Below are 15,874 nucleotides of genomic sequence, written 5' to 3'. Positions count from 1 at the left end.
CGACAACAGCCGTGTATTCTAACAAGCTCCGCTTTTAGGCAGTGCCTAAATCTCTACGTGACATTGTACGTTTATTCTATTTTTGGGGAATTATTACATTTGTGGGATCTACTACAGGGTTTGCAACATGTTTTTTTGCTACGAAAAAAGGAAATATGGATTTAAATAGCCTTAGATGATTTTGTGTAATCTTTCACGGCAGTATGTTTAAAAAACGCAAAAGCTTCCTGTTAAGTGCCACCGCTTGATGAGCTATAGGACTCAACTTCATAAGGAATCGAAGGTCACGCGCGACAAAAGTTCCTCATGGTGTGACACGGCAAGGTGTTTTTCGCTTGCCACCCGTGGATCCAAGCCGAGTTTTATTCTATAGCAAGCAGCATTTGCAAACAAATTTCATCAGTACTTTAAACGCTTCATTTCTCTCATAAAGAGTTATCTATCATTCGAGAACTTTCTACAGCCAATAGACTCTGTTGGACGAATGTTCGAGATTGAGCTAGAACATAGTTTTTTTTGCATTCTCCTTCTTCTAGATGGTTCTTCTTCTTCCTTCAACGATGAGAAAATTTTCACGCCTATACTATGCTCACTGCCACGCGAGGCCAAAACCTTACAGGCTACGGACCTTGATATCGAGCGAAATAGCGTCTCTCAAGCAACTGAGGCAAAACTCTCTCATGCTTGAACTGTGAGTTTCTGGCCTCGCGAGGCATTGAGCAAAGTATAGGCGTGAAATTTTTCTTATCGTAGAAGAAAGAAGAAGAAGAAGGAGAATACAAAACTTAAAAACACTATGTTCTAGCTCAATCTCGAACATTCGTCCACCAATGCAACATTTATTTTCTTTATTGTCTTTTGGCTGTAGAAAGTTCTCGAATGATAGATAACTCTTTTCTGTCGCACGTGACCAGGTGACTGCTTGACTCCAACCAGCTTCTCGTTTATCTCAGCCAATCACAGCTGGCCAATATTTGATGCAGGTGGACTTTTGTGAAAAAGGATTGTAAATAAGCAAACGCTCTAAAAAAGCGACCTACGTACTCAAAACTATGGCCAAGAAAAACACTCTGGAAATTGCTAAACTTGACGTGAAGGAATATCGACCAGAAGAAATTTCTTTCAAGGTGGAAAACGGAGTTGTGAAAGTACAAGGCAGACATGTGAACGAAGGAGAGTTCGGCTTCGAGCTGAAAGAATTTCGACGCACATTCACTCTACCCGAAGGCATCGATCCTGAAAACGTCACATCACGGATTTCCAACCACGGACACCTGCATATCGAGGCTAGAAAAGCGCTTCCGAAACCAGAAGCTGAGTTAGAAAAAGCGAAAGAAGACAAGTTTAGTATGGCGATTGACGTAGCGGGTTTCCCTCCAGAAAGCATCAAGGTCCAAGTTCTTGGTAACGAGTTGCTGGTGAATGCAAACCACGAGGTTGAACATGAAGGTCATTACCATGCCATGCACTTCAACCGCCAGTTCGTACTGCCAAGAGAGGTCGACATGGACTCACTCACTACACGCCTTGATAAAGAAGGAAAGCTGCACTTCGAAGCAAAGAAGAGAGTTGCTCCCGCGCTACCGCCGGTCCGAGAACTTATGGTACTCAGGGATAAGTAGACAACAAGGACGTGTTGGCATTTTTGCCTGCTTCTCAGGAGAGAAAGAATTTAGTCTTCAGATAGCAAAGGTCTTGTTAGACAGAACTTTTAAACTCTGACTCAACCACAATGTCGACCTATCTTTTAGGGTATTAAATTCTTACCAACTGCTATCTTCTAGAGGGTGTTTTAGGATTTTTCCGATTCTGCCATTTTTTTAGGGGTTTTCTAGCCCGAGGGTCAAGCCCTTTTATCGTTCCCTTTAAAGTATATACCAGGAAAAATAAAATCGCTTAATACTCTGGCTAGGGGTTTTCACGCCCAGGGAGGAGGATTTTTTTTCCGATTCTGCTATCTTTTAGGGTGTCGCACGCTAAATGGTGGTCCAATCGCTTGAAATGTATTTTACAATAAACCACAAGTCAACTGATCGGTTCATACTTCCGGCTTTATTGTCGGTAACATAACAATACAGGATCTGTCAACCAATTAAAACGGGCATTGTTTTTTATTGCTATCTCTTAGGGTAAAAGATTCCTTTGACCACACCCAATGTGCCATCTCTTAGGGGTAAGAATTGTTGTTGACCACGCCCTTAGTGCTATCCCTTAGGGTTAAAATTGATTTTGCCGTCGAGCACCCCCGTCTGTTTTTCTCGAAGTCCCCCCCCCTGGTGTTGTTGTTTCTACGAGGCCTTACACTAGCTAATAAGACACGAAAGGTGAAAAGTAATAAACGACAAAGTTTGTCAGTGTTTTTCCATTAGTATAGTGTTGTCCCATACTTGCCAAGAGATATTTGACACTAGTAAAATATCGGCAGTTGAGCTTAAAATACTTTAGTCCGGTGTTGGGGGAAGGTTAGGAGTTGACCTGGTCCAGGGGTTTTCCTCCATTCTGTCTCCACCCCATCCCCGACGCCCCCTGCTACCGATGATTATATGATTATTAGTCTCTGTCACTCATTTGAGTATATGCAGTGGCATCATGGGTTCTATTTGACCGACACGCCTAGTCCATGCCCTCCTTGCTCTCCACCATGCCCTGGCTCTCACTCGATTGTATTCAGTGGGTTAGGTTTTGTTTGACAACCCCCCCCTATGCCACGCCCTGGCATCCCTTGCCCTAAGTTCTCACTAAATTGGGCGTATTCAGTGACATGTTGGGTTCTATTTAACCACCCCTAGCACTGTATCACGCCCAGGTCCTAACTGTTTTTCTCTTCTGGTTACAAGTCATAAAGTTTACGAAGCCCCTGGGGTACGCTCACCTTAAAAATTACAATAATCGTGCAGATTTTCCAAATAAGGAATATATTAGTTTCCTTATATGGAAGTGACCGCGTTTGGCAAAAACGACAATTTTGGGCCCAATTTTCTTGATATGCCCCCCCCCCTTGATCTCCTGGTTTCTATTTGACCCTCACCCCCTGAGCCACACCCAGACACCATCTTAATCCACTAAGCTCTTACTCATTTGGGCGTATTCAGTGACATGTTGGGTTCTATTAAACCATCCCTTGCACTGAGTCACGCCCAGGTCCCCTCTTGATCCCATGGGTGCTATTTGACCCTCACCCCCTGAGCCACGCCCTGGCATCGCTTAACACTAAGCTCTTACTCACTTGGGCGTATTTAGTGACATGTTGGGTTCTATTTAACCACCCCTTGCACTGAGTCACGCCCAGGTCCCCTCTTGATCCCATGGGTGCTATTTGACCCTCACCCCCTGAGCCACGCCCTGGCATCGCTTAACACTAAGCTCTTACTCACTTGGGCGTATTGAGTGACATGTTGGGTTCAATGACGATCACGCTGCCGTCATGGCGCCGCATCAGTAGGTTGGCAAATCTGACAAAAAAATGAGACAAATGAAATTATTATCAAGTGAAAGTAATAAATCCCGATAGCCAGAACCTCCAAGGGAAATCGATAATAATTCGAGCTGTCGGAGATCAGACACATTCAGTACAGTACCTGGCACCCCTCAAGAGAGACAACAATTTGTTCCGCAAGCAAGGGTCGATTGTAAAAATATATGCTGCTATGATTTATATAAAACATGAAAAAATTAATCTTTATTTATATGTACATGATGAGATTTGCCCAAGAATAATTATTCAAGCAACAAAAATAAAAACCAAAATCCATCATAAACATCGTTTTTTAGGAGTACTGAGATAGAAGTTCGAGATAACCGGGTTAGGTTTGGCTATGGAAAACGGGAAAAAAATCCGGGTTGTCAGCTTGAGTTATCCAAGTGAAACTCATAACTAAAAATTAGGACCAAATTCGAGAGAATTCGAGCTCAGATTGAGACCATGTAGCCCGAGTATCGGGCGATATTATTTTTAAAAGTCGGAGAAAAATACATACTTTATAGGGAACGATAAAAGAACCTGACACTCGGGCTAGAAATAATAAGGAATCAAAGTTGACCATTTTTGGAAATGTTTAAAGTCGACTCGAGTTTTACAGTGATTTTAGTTCGAGTTAACAGGAGAAGAAGAACTGAAGAACTGCAATAAAAGAGACTTGCTGGGGACTAGAGACTTGATGAGGGGAGGGGAGAAAGACCTATGAGAAAAATTATTGAATTAGGGGAAAGAAAAAGGGAATCAGATACAGCCCTGTTAATAAGATTGCAATGATAAGGGACTTGCGCTAAGAGCTCACGTATCTGTTTGGGTGGCAAACTAGCGCGCGCTCAGGCTTTTAGCGGCAAATAGCAGCAACAAAAAGCAACTTATTTAGCGCTTACGAAAGGAGCCTGATTTTTTTTTCAGAGAGGGTCTAGTTCCATTTAAAGATTTAAATTTTCTTCATTCTCTGGTGTGACAGGCGCAGGCATATCTGTGATCATTTTGGCTTGATATTGCCATCCAGAAGGTCACGTGATCTCTTAGCGCAAGTCTATTGACCCCTATTGAACCGCCACCCCCCCCCCCCCCCCCCCCCCTCCTCCTCCTCCTCCTCAACCTCAGGAGTATCTTGATTTACAGCGGGCGTATTAAAGATAAGATTAGCATTAGCCTTAGATTAACAAAAACGGATACAAGGCGTCAATTATGGTGCTTTTAAGCTATATCACAAACTTAAAAACGAGAAAACAATGTTACATTAGGAAACAAAGGCGCCCCGCTTTTGTACAATGCCTTTCCATTAAATCATGTTTACGAGCAACGTTCAACTCCCCGAGCGTTAAGGGAAGTGCGGTGTGCGAGTGTGTTGTGATATCATATTTAAAGGTAGCGAGCTTTTACAAAAGCGAATAAAAAAACGTTTCATAGAGGAAATGTTTTTATCGGTATTGTATTATTCACAGCAGAATAATTGTTAAACCATCGAAAAAGCGCGCAAAGTCTTATAGAGCTACATATGGAGTTTTAAAATACATAACAATTTGAATTTCGTATTTCTCCTTAAGGCTTTTGATCTGTTTTGATTGTGTTTTTATTTTACAGTAGCAATATAATGTTGTTTGTTTTTACAAAGTATGCATTAGCAATGGCAATATTTTTTTTAATTCTAAAAGAAATAAATTAGTATAACCGTTGAACTATACAAAAGAGTCAAGCATGTTTTTACTGACTTTTTTTGCATTTCAGAATTATCAAAAAATATATATTTATGGAAAATGGGTTAAATTTAATAAACGACAGATTACAAAAAAGGATTATGAAAGTTTCTTAATGGAGCTAACAATAATATCATTAGCGTTAGATCCCTTACTTTCCGACTCCAGCGACGGTGGAGAGAATTTCTTTAATGTCATCTAATTCACAATCGCTAGAAAACGAGAGCTACAAAAAAAAAATATTTAATTTATTTCAGGCATGCAACGAGAACAAATCAACTGCAATAAAAAAAAAGAAAACGGGTAAGAACTCACCGTCAGTGGTTTGCCGTCAAGAATGAGATACAATTTCCTTACAGTATCAGATCGTTTTCCGATGTGATTGCCCATAATCGAGAATTGGAAACTGTTTACTGGCCGATGTATTTGATAAGGAGGAAACTTTCCTTTCGCTTATTTTGCACTCGTGGTCCCTTAACAGTTTTGATAGCCCACTGACATTTTAGTTGCCAAGGCGACTGTCTAACGACGTCATAGATATGAAGAATGAATATCTGGAATATTAAATGTTATAAATAACTGTGCAGTAATAAAATGCAGTTACAAAGTGGAAAAAATTAGCAATTTTCATGTTTATTTTTCATAATTTTTACATAAGTCATATTTTGCAATTATACAGAAAAAGGTTGCTCATCTAAAAAGGCATTAACAATGTTAGACATACCACGTCACTTATAATATATATTCACTTTTCGAGAGAAAAAAAGGGTATTTTTCAAAGACCCGTGGAATATAATTTAAAGCATACTTAGCTATGATACACTTTGATAATATTTTTGTTCTATTTTGTTCTGGCTTGACTTTGGTTGTTACACTTTGTTTCACAATCAATCATGTGTGTCACAGACAAGGCGCGTTCCCAGGATTGTCCGAGGGGGTGTGCGCAGTCATATGTATCATATGGAAAAAGCATTGTATTTGAAGTCTTCTTAATGAGAAATGACTTTTGACCGCCAAGGGGATGTGCGCGCGCACCCCCCAGTGTACGCGCCTGAAGGCTGTCAGTGAACCGTTTGCGGAGTGCGGTAAATTTAAATATTCAGTCATGCGATATTTCTATCAATGCAAATGTTTTCGTAAGATAGCAACCTTTTTAAGAATAGCTGTATGTTTTTGTCAGTATTACCCAAGAATTGAGACGATGTTAAAAGAATCACATCCTATTTTATCGCTCCATAAGTCAGTACCACAAATTACCTAGCCCAAAAATACCTAAAACCCAAGCCCATCTCAATAATAAATAATCTGGTATTTATACAGAACAATAAGGACTGAAATTGATTTTTATACATAAATTCCTTTTTGAATGAAACTAAGGAATTTTCATCTAGATCTGAACGATTTAGGCGATTGAAAGTTTAATTTTCACAATATTCACAAATCCCCCAACACAAAATAAATGCTATTATCAAAATTTTGCTCTCTATGAAAATATAATAGGAGCATAGGTTTTCCTGTTACAGGAAGGGTCATTCAACCTCACTCGCTATCCCCCTATCTTAATTACCATTCTTAGCTACTAACTCCTCTACCATCACCTTGGCATTATAAACACAATCATTTACCCCCACCCCTTTGTATGACGAGCCTACCAGGGACAAAGGAAGCCCATTATCTCTAACATAGTTAAATATTCTATTGACTCTACTGGTGTGGCCTATGTGGTACTGGGATATGCAGTTTGTTTGGACCGATGTGAGAGTTTTGATGGGATCTTTAGAGACACCCATAATCTTAGCTACCGCATCTACAGCAGTGTCAGTTAAGACACCTGTGTCTACTATATCTGGGTGTCCAAACTGTTCCTCGAACCAGTGACCTCCCATCATAACCTGTTAAGAAAAAAAGGAACAAGTTTATTTTTCTTGTTTTCTTCCAAGGCAATCTCAGGTATAAAAAGGAGTAAACTCCCCCCTAAGGAACTAATAGTCAGCCTTCATCAGGAGCACAACAAGGATTTATGTAAGGGGGCACTAAAATGAAGGGGGCAAGAGGTGAAAATTAAATCAATAGACATTGTTGGAGGTAAATTTTAGCCATATATATTTGTTTAAAACTTATGTCCAAATGAGGGGAACTGCCCTGTCTGACGAGACACAAGCTCATTCAGCTTAAGAATTAAAACACAGCTGCTTAAGCCCAAACAACTCCTACATAACCAAAACAAAGGACTTCTGTCTGATGTTGGTGCTGTTTGTATGGGGCTTTACTGTACTTTGGCTAAAAAAACAGTTAGGGAAGCTGACAGCAGATGCATAGCCAGGGTTTACCAAAGGTGGGGGACATGTTGATTCTTTCTAAAAAAATACATATTTTTTTGCAGTTCATATGCCCAACCCAAACCATGTGCCTGACAAATAAGCTCAAAAGAATGTTCTTACCGTCAGCCGAGTGTGTCCGCCATCCTTTCTGTCATGCTGAGGGAAAAGACATGAGTCATAAATGATGCCAAGGACTTTGGTTGCTTCACAAGACGGGAGCAAGACTCCAAACCCTTCGTCCTTGATGATATTGCCATTATACTCTAAGTTCACAAGTCCAACAGAGACAGGTTTGATTTCACTCAGGGCATCTACTAAGTTTGAGTGACTTGAAGGTAATATACTAGCTAGTCTGTCAGCAGATAATGATGAAATCAAGTGATCAGTTTCTAATTTCTCTTCAGCTATTTGAAGAATGGCTTTGCAATCATCTGTGAAGTCTATTTCAAAGCAAGGCTTGCCAACAATAAACTTGACACCCATCTGGTTGAGGGAATTGTGAAGTTTATCAGCAAAAGTTTGGAGTCCACCATCGAGAGACCAGATGCTCCATTTCTCATTAATTGATCTCTGGACCAGAGGAGATGCATCAGGACCAGGTTTTACTAAAATCAGAATAGAAAGCAACAAAAACCGTCGTTACTCTTAAATCAGAAGTAACTACCATTTATGATGATGATGCACATGAAGGTGGTGGTGCTGATAAAACAAAGGACGGTGATGGTGACAGTGACGTAATGATGATGATGACAATAATGGTTATGATTTATGATATGATAACGGTTGTGGTAAAGATGATATTATTGAAGAGGACAATGATTATTTGATACAATTATGATGATCAATGATGGTGATGGTTATAATACCATTACATGTTTTGATTTCACAACAATAGTGTGATGATGCAGGCCCATCCATACCTAGGATTTTTCTTGGGGGGGTGCAAAATCCGAAAAAGTGGACCTAATTTTTCCCGGTGGGGGGGGGGGGGGGGGGGGGGGTTAGGGAGTTCTCTGATAAAAATCTCCACGGGATGTTTATTGTCGGATTTGACTACATACCAGAGTGATTTAGCTTATGCTTTATAGTTTTGTCTACAAATAGCACGTCTATTGAGAACTGAGAAAGGCCCTTGGCTGTTGTGGGGGGTGTGTTCTCACCCCCTGCACCCCCCTGGGTACGGGCCTGTGTTGTCAGATATTGATAAGTGAGAAAATGTTGATGATATATGTGAATTGTGATTTGGTATAAGGCAAAACATGACATTGGTTATTTACTTCAATCAAAAATTATTAATATAATCTTTAATATAATCTCTAATAAATAAATAAATAAATAAAAAAATAAAAAAAAAATAAATAAATAAATAAATAAATAAATAAATAAATAAATAAATAAATAAATAAATTGGGAAACTTATCACTCTCCTTGTAGCTGAATTGCTAGAATGCAGATTCAGACGTGGTTGAGTTGAAAGCATAGAAAGGCGCCTCAGGCAGCCTCCATACAACTCATGTATGATTGGGAATCACAGCTAAGATCTTAATTGTTGGGTTTGTGGAGGGAGGAATACTGGAGAACCCTGGAGAAAAACACTTGGAGCAAAGGTGAGGCCAACTAACTCAACTCACGTAGGAACCGGGAATCGAACCCAGAAACCCAGTGGTGAGAAGCACAGGCACTACAGAGCGATGCTCTGCCAACTGCGCCACCTAGACTCCCACAGGGCTGGGACTTACGCTTACTTGCTCTCACCTGATTTTCCTAAAAGTGCCCCTTTGACCACAGATCCATAGTTCTTCTCCATTTCATAGACAGCAGGGAACACTGCCCGAAGGCTCAGTGCTCGAGCATCTCCTGCAAAAATGCCTCTGCAGACAGGGTCCCCAATGTATTCAGCCACCTGAAACCAGTAGGACATACAGAGATGTATTCAGCCACCTGAAACCAGTAGGACATACAGAGATGTATTCAGCCACCTGAAATGAGTAGGGGATACAGAGATGCATTCAGCCACCTGAAACCAGTAGGACATACAGAGATGTATTCAGCCACCTGAAACCAGTAGGACATACAGAGATGTATTCAGCCACCTGAAACCAGTAGGACATACAGAGATGTATTCAGCCACCTGAAACCAGTAGGACATACAGAGATGTATTCAGCCACCTGAAATCAGTAGGGCCCCCTCCCTACAAACACAATTGTTTTCCAGATTTTTCCACAATTGTTTTTGTGACCCCCATGAAGAAGTGATGGCTGAGGCAAATATTTTTTATGTGAAGGTGTGTGCATGGGCGGATCTAGGGGGGCCGAGGGAGCCCCCCCTATTTTCAGACATTTGTGGCTTAAAAATAACAAGAAACATAAGGAAATATACTGAAGAACAATAAGTCCGGCCCCCCTTTCTTGAAACTTTTGCTTCAGCCCCCCCCCCCTTTTTTAAACTTCTGGGTCTCCCCATGGTGTGTGTTTGGTGTGTAGGGGGAAGGGGGGTGGGGGGTTGGGTGTCATGAAAAATGAAAATGCTCAACTTTAAGGGTGGGGGTGCTTCTGGTGGTCCGTAACTCAGAGCATGATTTTCTTTTGGGGGTAAGGGGTTCCGAAGTGCAATGGAAACGATAAGACTATATTACCATTATCAAGACATTGCACAGATTGCTATTCTCACCTCCCTATTCAATCGCCTGCTGAAAAAGCTATAAACTGATTCATCATTCTCACTGATTCTCTTCTCCTTAAATGGTTCTTCCAGGATTGTGGGAAGTAAAGACTGTGAGAAAAGCGACTGTTTTTTCAAGATAGATATTATACTGTTTGGAAGCTTGTGAACTTTTCCACGACAGTAAATAAACCTGTTGGTCGCTCCTGGGTGGGAAGTATTGACTGGGATGATATTACTTTCAAGGCCCAGTTCTGAAACCTGCAAACGACAAGATGACGATAACAAGTTATATGCCTAAATGTCCTGTCCTCAGTTGTTATTAAGCAATTTGCCTCAAATGTATTCTCAAAGCGAGGACATGTTGGCTATGAGGGATGGAATTGAGGGCAAGCCTAGGACGTGGTTTGCATTTCTTGGGGAGGGGGGGGGGCTGACACTATTTTCATTAAAATGTCAAATTTCATTCATCGCTTTAAAATGGAAATGCATCCTCTGATGCATCCAGGTTTGCACATGGAGTCTTTTAAGTTTTTAATGAGCCATACCAAGGTAGAAGCTATATGATTCTCTCAATTCATTCAGGATAAATAGCCAAGAAAATCACAGAAATTCAGTCCGGATTTATAGTTCTGCATTGTCTTTTCCTCTAATGGCAAATTGGTATGACACTGTATTACAAAACATGGTAAATTATTCCTAGCTTACTTTGCACTGAAGTGCGCAAGTTACGTAACATCCAAACAGATAAAATGCAGGGCTTTGATTAACTTTCAGAGTAGGCGGTGGAGATTGATAAGTAAGGGGTGGAAGTTATTTTATCTTTTTTAGTTCAAATAAAATTTAAAGTCGACTTTTTAAAATAAAAATATCCGGCGCCAGGCGAAGCAACATCCCAAGTTAGCTTACCAAGTCGAGAGTCGTCCAGCCTGGAGGCCCGGCGGGGCGCAAGCTACGTGGACCTTGTTCGAAAACAGCTCCCTCTGAACTTCGTTTGCTATGCATCCAGCCCCCAAATCTTCCACTTGCCTCGAGAACTGTGATATCGCTAGGGTTGCTATGGTGTTTAGCGAGATAGTAGGCGGCGGACAGCCCGGATATCCCACCACCGAGCACGGTAAACCGGGAGGAGAGTTTATTGGCGACCACCATCTTGGACGGGACCTGGAAAACTGGTATTTAGGGGGGGGGGGGGGGGGGAGGGGAGAGGAAAAGGGGTATGTTAGACGAAAAATATCATATAAACAACAGCAACTGTTTCTTATCTATTTTTTTATTATTATCATAGAATGATTTGATAAGAATCCATATATTTTTTAGTATTTGATTATATGGTTAGATGCTTGTAGCAAGAGCTCGTTTCCTGTCCTCAAAGGTTTGGGCTTCCTGTGCGTCTAGAGCCTAGGCGGAGACTGGGTTTAGTTGATTTGCATACTTCACTTGAGCTATTTGAGAAGTGATTGCAATAATGTTCATTTCTTGGACTGTTCTTTAGCCCTTTTACTGTGGAAAATACTCAGATATGACCAGCCTTAGCATTGACCAGGGACAAGGAGTAAGTGGCTGTGATGGATTCTTCCTAAATCTAGTATTTTTCTTGCAGAATACTTGAAATGGTTTTTTCTTTACTTTTTTTGGAATTTTCCTAGTCTCGTGACCTAAATTAGGAAAATTGTGTTTTTATTTATTTTTGTAGCGTTTGACCAAAGTGGTGTTTTCACAGTATTGTGACATAAAAACGCATCCCTCTTCTGTTTTATATACATTACACTGTCTCCTGTTTGGAAACTTGACTCATGAGCTCTATTTGTTTGGCTATTGACATTTTTGTGTTTGGTTGATTTTATTCCACTACTACAGAATCTTATGGCCTCTGATTTTTCTCCATTATTTTTGAAAGGCAATTTCACATAGCTAATAACAAAGTTGTTGTTGTTTATTGTTGTGTTACTGTTTCATTTTATTTAACAATTATTAACTTAAGTTTACTTCTTATTTCAATTGACCCAGGGAGAACTAACAGAACACGATACAATTTATTTTTTTACATTTCCACGTTTTGCAGAAAATTAACAAAAATATATTTAGATTTTGACATGTATTCAGAGGCTAGTACTTTTGTGTAGATAGAATGTTTCTATAGCTACACCCCACTAGTATGTACTGCAACCTACTGTCCTGATGTTTTTTTTTTTCTTTCAAGGGCTTTTTCTTTGGGCGCCAGGACTCCATCCCAGCACATCGAACATCGCCGCAAGAGGAAGACTTGTCACATGATGCATCATCACTTCATGCGGGGCTCATGACAGAGCCGTCATTTCACAGACTTTCCACTGCTTGGGTGGTAATACTCGAACTACTTCTATTGGTAAATATCACCTTATACTAAGTTATAAACATTTTTTTGGCTGGTTGTATACCAAAGGAAGGGAAGGGGCCTCTGCTCTGTCATTTTTAAAAGCCCTCCTTGTCTGCTGCCTATGTTATGTCAACACTTCCTGTAATGACTCATTTCACTGTTTTCACAATGCAGGCCGCCAGGTGTTTTAAGAGCATGACTGTAGTCTTTTTATGTTGTACTTAACTACAAACACTCAAAACCCCCTATAGTTTGCCTGGATTGGTAGATTTATGTCAGGGCTGTAGGAGGGGTTGGAGCATAGGCGTGTGTGTTGCCCCCCTCCATATTTTCAAAAATTATAAGGATAAGAAACAGTAGGGGCTTGACTTTTAATGCTTCTATATCGTGCCCCCAATATTTCAAGGCCTGCTACAGCTTTGGTTGGTTGTTGTTGTTTTTTCACAGATTGGCTATGCTGTTGCATTGTTTGTCTTGGATCATGTAGACATAAGCTTCACATGGATAAGCACTGGACAAGAAGCATTGTTTGACTTCCTTATTCTCATTCATGTCGCATTATGGCTCGTCATATTTCTCGCTGACAGATATTTGCAGCATGCTCACCACATCTCACAAGGACTGGGCTACCTCAAGTTGTTCCGAGAAACCAAGGAAATCCGCAGAATGCCTTATAATGTCCTATGTTTAGGTAAGGCTATAATAAGGCCCAAGAACCAACCTATAGATGAAATTAGTGTATAACAAATACAGAATGGAATTTAAAGTACTCAAGGAACACTCCAGAGTTTGTAATATTAGTAATAAAAAATGCTTTGCATAGCCAGGGGTGGTTCTGTGAGCTCAATACAACCACCCTTTCGCACAAAATGATCCTTGTCTCCAGGGCAGGAAAATTTATGCCTTATAAAAAAATTCATTAATTGAATTACCCTTTGAAAAAACTAAAAAGCTACATTTTCAGATTCCTTCCATTATAAAATAAATGGTGTGAGATTTGATTGCAGATAAGTGTGCTGGTGACGATTATATAATCATTCATGTTTCACACGTTTTCCCTAACATCTATATTTTTCATGTCATTCTGCATTTGAATGGCAATGATTTATGGACAGAAGAAGCACACACTATTCCTCCCCTGCCTTGGGATATACCAGCTCCTTGTACAATTATATTTTTCCTGACTTATACTTCTCTGTCATTTTCAGGAAATGCAGTTCTCCTGGTTCTAACAGCTCTGTTTGCTAATGATAATAAAATAAAGCCAGTTATAAAGATGGTTCAGGTCCTCCAAATAGTTTTTATGCTGGAGTTGGTTATAATGCTTCCTGGAATCATATGGTATCTAGGTATGCATGATTACAGGATAAAGAGAAGGTTATCACTTAATTTTAGGGTGGGAACTTAATGTTGCCACCCCCTCTTTGCTTCCACCCTCTTGGCATATATTTGACAAAAATGGTCAAGCATGAACTTTGTTGCTTTATGGTACTCTAGGTTATGGGTGGATCTGTTGCTTTATGGTACTCTAGGCTGTGGGTGGATCTGTTGCTTTATGGTACTCTAGGCTGTGGGTGGATCTGTTGCTTTATGGTACTCTAGGCTGTGGGTGGATCTGTTGCTTTATTATACTCTAGGCTGTGGGTGGATCTGTTGCTTTATGGTACTCCAGGCTGTGGGTGGATCTGTTGCTTTATGGTACTCTAGGCTATGGGTGGATCTGTTGCTTTATGGTACTCTAGGCTGTGGGTGGATCTGTTGCTTTGTGGTACTCTAGGCTGTGGGTGGATCTGTTGCTTTATGGTACTCTAGGCTGTAGGTGGATCTGTTGCTTTATGGTACTCTAGGCTGTGGGTGGATCTGTTGCTTTATGGTACTCTAGGTCATGGGTGGATCTGTTGCTTTATGGTACTCTAGGCTATAGGTGGATCTGTTGCTTTATGGTACTTTAGGCTATAGGTGGATCTGTTGCTTTATGGTACTCTAGGCTGTGGGTGGATCTGGGGGCGGGCCAGAGCAGCTGGCCCCATTCCCCCTATTTCCTAAGATTTTGCAAAGAATACCATGAAAAACCAAGAAAGAACAACGAATCTAGCCCCCTTTCTTAGAACTCCTTCATCCGCCCCTCCATATTATCACTCACTTTAAGCACTATTTGTATTGGTATGATATTTGTGAATGGCTTCCTTTGCAGTCAAGGTGATCAAGTTTAACAAGTCTAAACCAGCCCCTGATGCTGAAGATACTGACTTCTTGAATGGGTTCACAGCAACAGGTCTTTCTCAGACAACATCAGAAACTGGATTCAGGTACCAAACTCAGCCTCTAAAGACTGTCTGTCTGCCGCCCGCCCACCTGTTCACCATCTATCCACTGTCTGTCTTTCAACCTTTCTACCTGGATATTTTTTTATAATTAATTATAAAAAAAGGTTTTTGTTATTTTCAGGGACGGTGAATACTTAGATGAGATCTTAGAAAAACAAGCGGACATGATTAGATATTTACAGCAGCATAATGCTAACCTTGGGAGACGTTTAATGAAAGTGATGCAGCAGCAAGCGCAGACAAGCCCTTCTCATACCTCTATCGTACCAAGAGACATGATGGCTCCAAGACTTGAACGAACTATTACCAACTAAAAGCAACTGACTCCAAGATTATGAAAATAATATATTATATTTCTGAAGCTTTTCGAGCAACTTTTGCTCAGTTTGGCTGGCTTGCTGTTATTTTGTCGCTTTAGGTAGCAGAATGGGAAGGGAAAATTATAGATTGTATCGTTAGAAAATATGAAAAACCACAAAATCTAGAAAAAAAAACAGCAATAAAAATTGTGTAGATAAAGTATTCTTATAAGGTTTACTGAAAAAAAACCTTTATAAGGTTTACTGAAAAAAAAAAGGTTTGTGAGGATGCGTTTAAAAAAAAAAACTCGCATCTTGTAACCGTTATTGGATGTGTAAATTTCATGCGGGCAGATAGCACTAGAGTCGGGATTGTACAAAAATGATATGGAAGCCTATCAAATACAAGGAATGACTGAGGATATCCCCAGACAAAAAGAAAAGAAAAGCAAAGGCCTTGCTTGCTTCATGTGAAGCTGAAATTGTGTCTTCGCTGGTGCCTTTCAACTCCTCTTTCCTCTTGCACTGGCGTATAAGGTTTAACAAGGCCCTGATGCTCAACACATTGTCATACGCCTTGGTGCGTTTTGTTTTTTGTTTTGCAGCCAGCTTGTCTTTTAAATAGTGCTAGTAACGACGATAGCTATAGATAGCAACTATAGCGAGTGGTATCAAGAAGCGAACTGATGATTGTTATCTTTTCGCGGATAAGTTTAATCTTTCAAGTT

The 15,874-nt window shown here is 40.4% G+C and overlaps 3 protein-coding genes across 3 annotated transcripts; 2 read left to right on the top strand and 1 right to left on the bottom strand.

Moving 5' to 3' along the window:
- The first annotated feature begins 896 nt into the window (after positions 1-896).
- LOC5512659 (alpha-crystallin B chain) lies at positions 897-2,098 on the top strand. Its single transcript, XM_032382098.2, has one exon. It carries the CDS (start codon positions 1,053-1,055, stop codon positions 1,620-1,622), a length of 570 nt encoding a protein of 189 aa, XP_032237989.2. The 5' UTR covers positions 897-1,052; the 3' UTR covers positions 1,623-2,098.
- A 3,851-nt stretch (positions 2,099-5,949) lies between these two features.
- Positions 5,950-11,328, bottom strand: LOC5512650 (protoporphyrinogen oxidase). Its single transcript, XM_001632962.3, has 5 exons — positions 11,071-11,328; positions 10,171-10,422; positions 9,255-9,402; positions 7,620-8,104; positions 5,950-7,070 (listed from the first exon to the last, which is right to left on the bottom strand). Exons 1-5 carry the CDS (start codon positions 11,311-11,313, stop codon positions 6,738-6,740), a joined length of 1,461 nt encoding a protein of 486 aa, XP_001633012.2. The 5' UTR covers positions 11,314-11,328; the 3' UTR covers positions 5,950-6,737.
- A 263-nt stretch (positions 11,329-11,591) lies between these two features.
- Positions 11,592-15,584, top strand: LOC5512652 (transmembrane protein 192). The gene is made up of 6 exons (XM_001632932.3): positions 11,592-11,716; positions 12,365-12,529; positions 12,968-13,211; positions 13,729-13,869; positions 14,715-14,829; positions 14,969-15,584. The coding sequence occupies exons 1-6, from the start codon at positions 11,684-11,686 to the stop codon at positions 15,159-15,161; spliced, it is 891 nt and encodes a 296-aa protein (XP_001632982.3). The 5' UTR covers positions 11,592-11,683; the 3' UTR covers positions 15,162-15,584.
- Positions 15,585-15,874: the final 290 nt, after the last annotated feature.

This window comes from Nematostella vectensis, chromosome 9 (assembly GCF_932526225.1).
Source record: "Nematostella vectensis chromosome 9, jaNemVect1.1, whole genome shotgun sequence".
Lineage (NCBI taxonomy): Eukaryota > Metazoa > Cnidaria > Anthozoa > Actiniaria > Edwardsiidae > Nematostella > Nematostella vectensis.
The sequence above is the reverse complement of the archived record's forward strand: the minus strand, read 5'-3'. Positions and strand labels throughout refer to the sequence as shown.

Bases quoted from the DNA above. Each gene is read 5' to 3' on its own strand.
- LOC5512650 (XM_001632962.3), bottom strand. From the start codon at position 11,313: ATGGTGGTCGCCAATAAACTCTCCTCCCGGTTTACCGTGCTCGGTGGT. The intron at 10,423-11,070 runs GTAAGCTAACTT...TGTCGTTTGCAG, and splicing joins GCTGGACGACTCTCGACTTG to GTTTCAGAACTGGGCCTTGA. The intron at 7,071-7,619 runs GTAAGAACATTC...TTTTCTTAACAG, and splicing joins GCGGACACACTCGGCTGACG to GTTATGATGGGAGGTCACTG.
- LOC5512659 (XM_032382098.2), top strand. From the start codon at position 1,053: ATGGCCAAGAAAAACACTCTGGAAATTGCTAAACTTGACGTGAAGGAA.
- LOC5512652 (XM_001632932.3), top strand. From the start codon at position 11,684: ATGACCAGCCTTAGCATTGACCAGGGACAAGGA. The intron at 12,530-12,967 runs GTAAATATCACC...GTTTTTTCACAG, and splicing joins TACTCGAACTACTTCTATTG to ATTGGCTATGCTGTTGCATT. The intron at 14,830-14,968 runs GTACCAAACTCA...TGTTATTTTCAG, and splicing joins ACATCAGAAACTGGATTCAG to GGACGGTGAATACTTAGATG.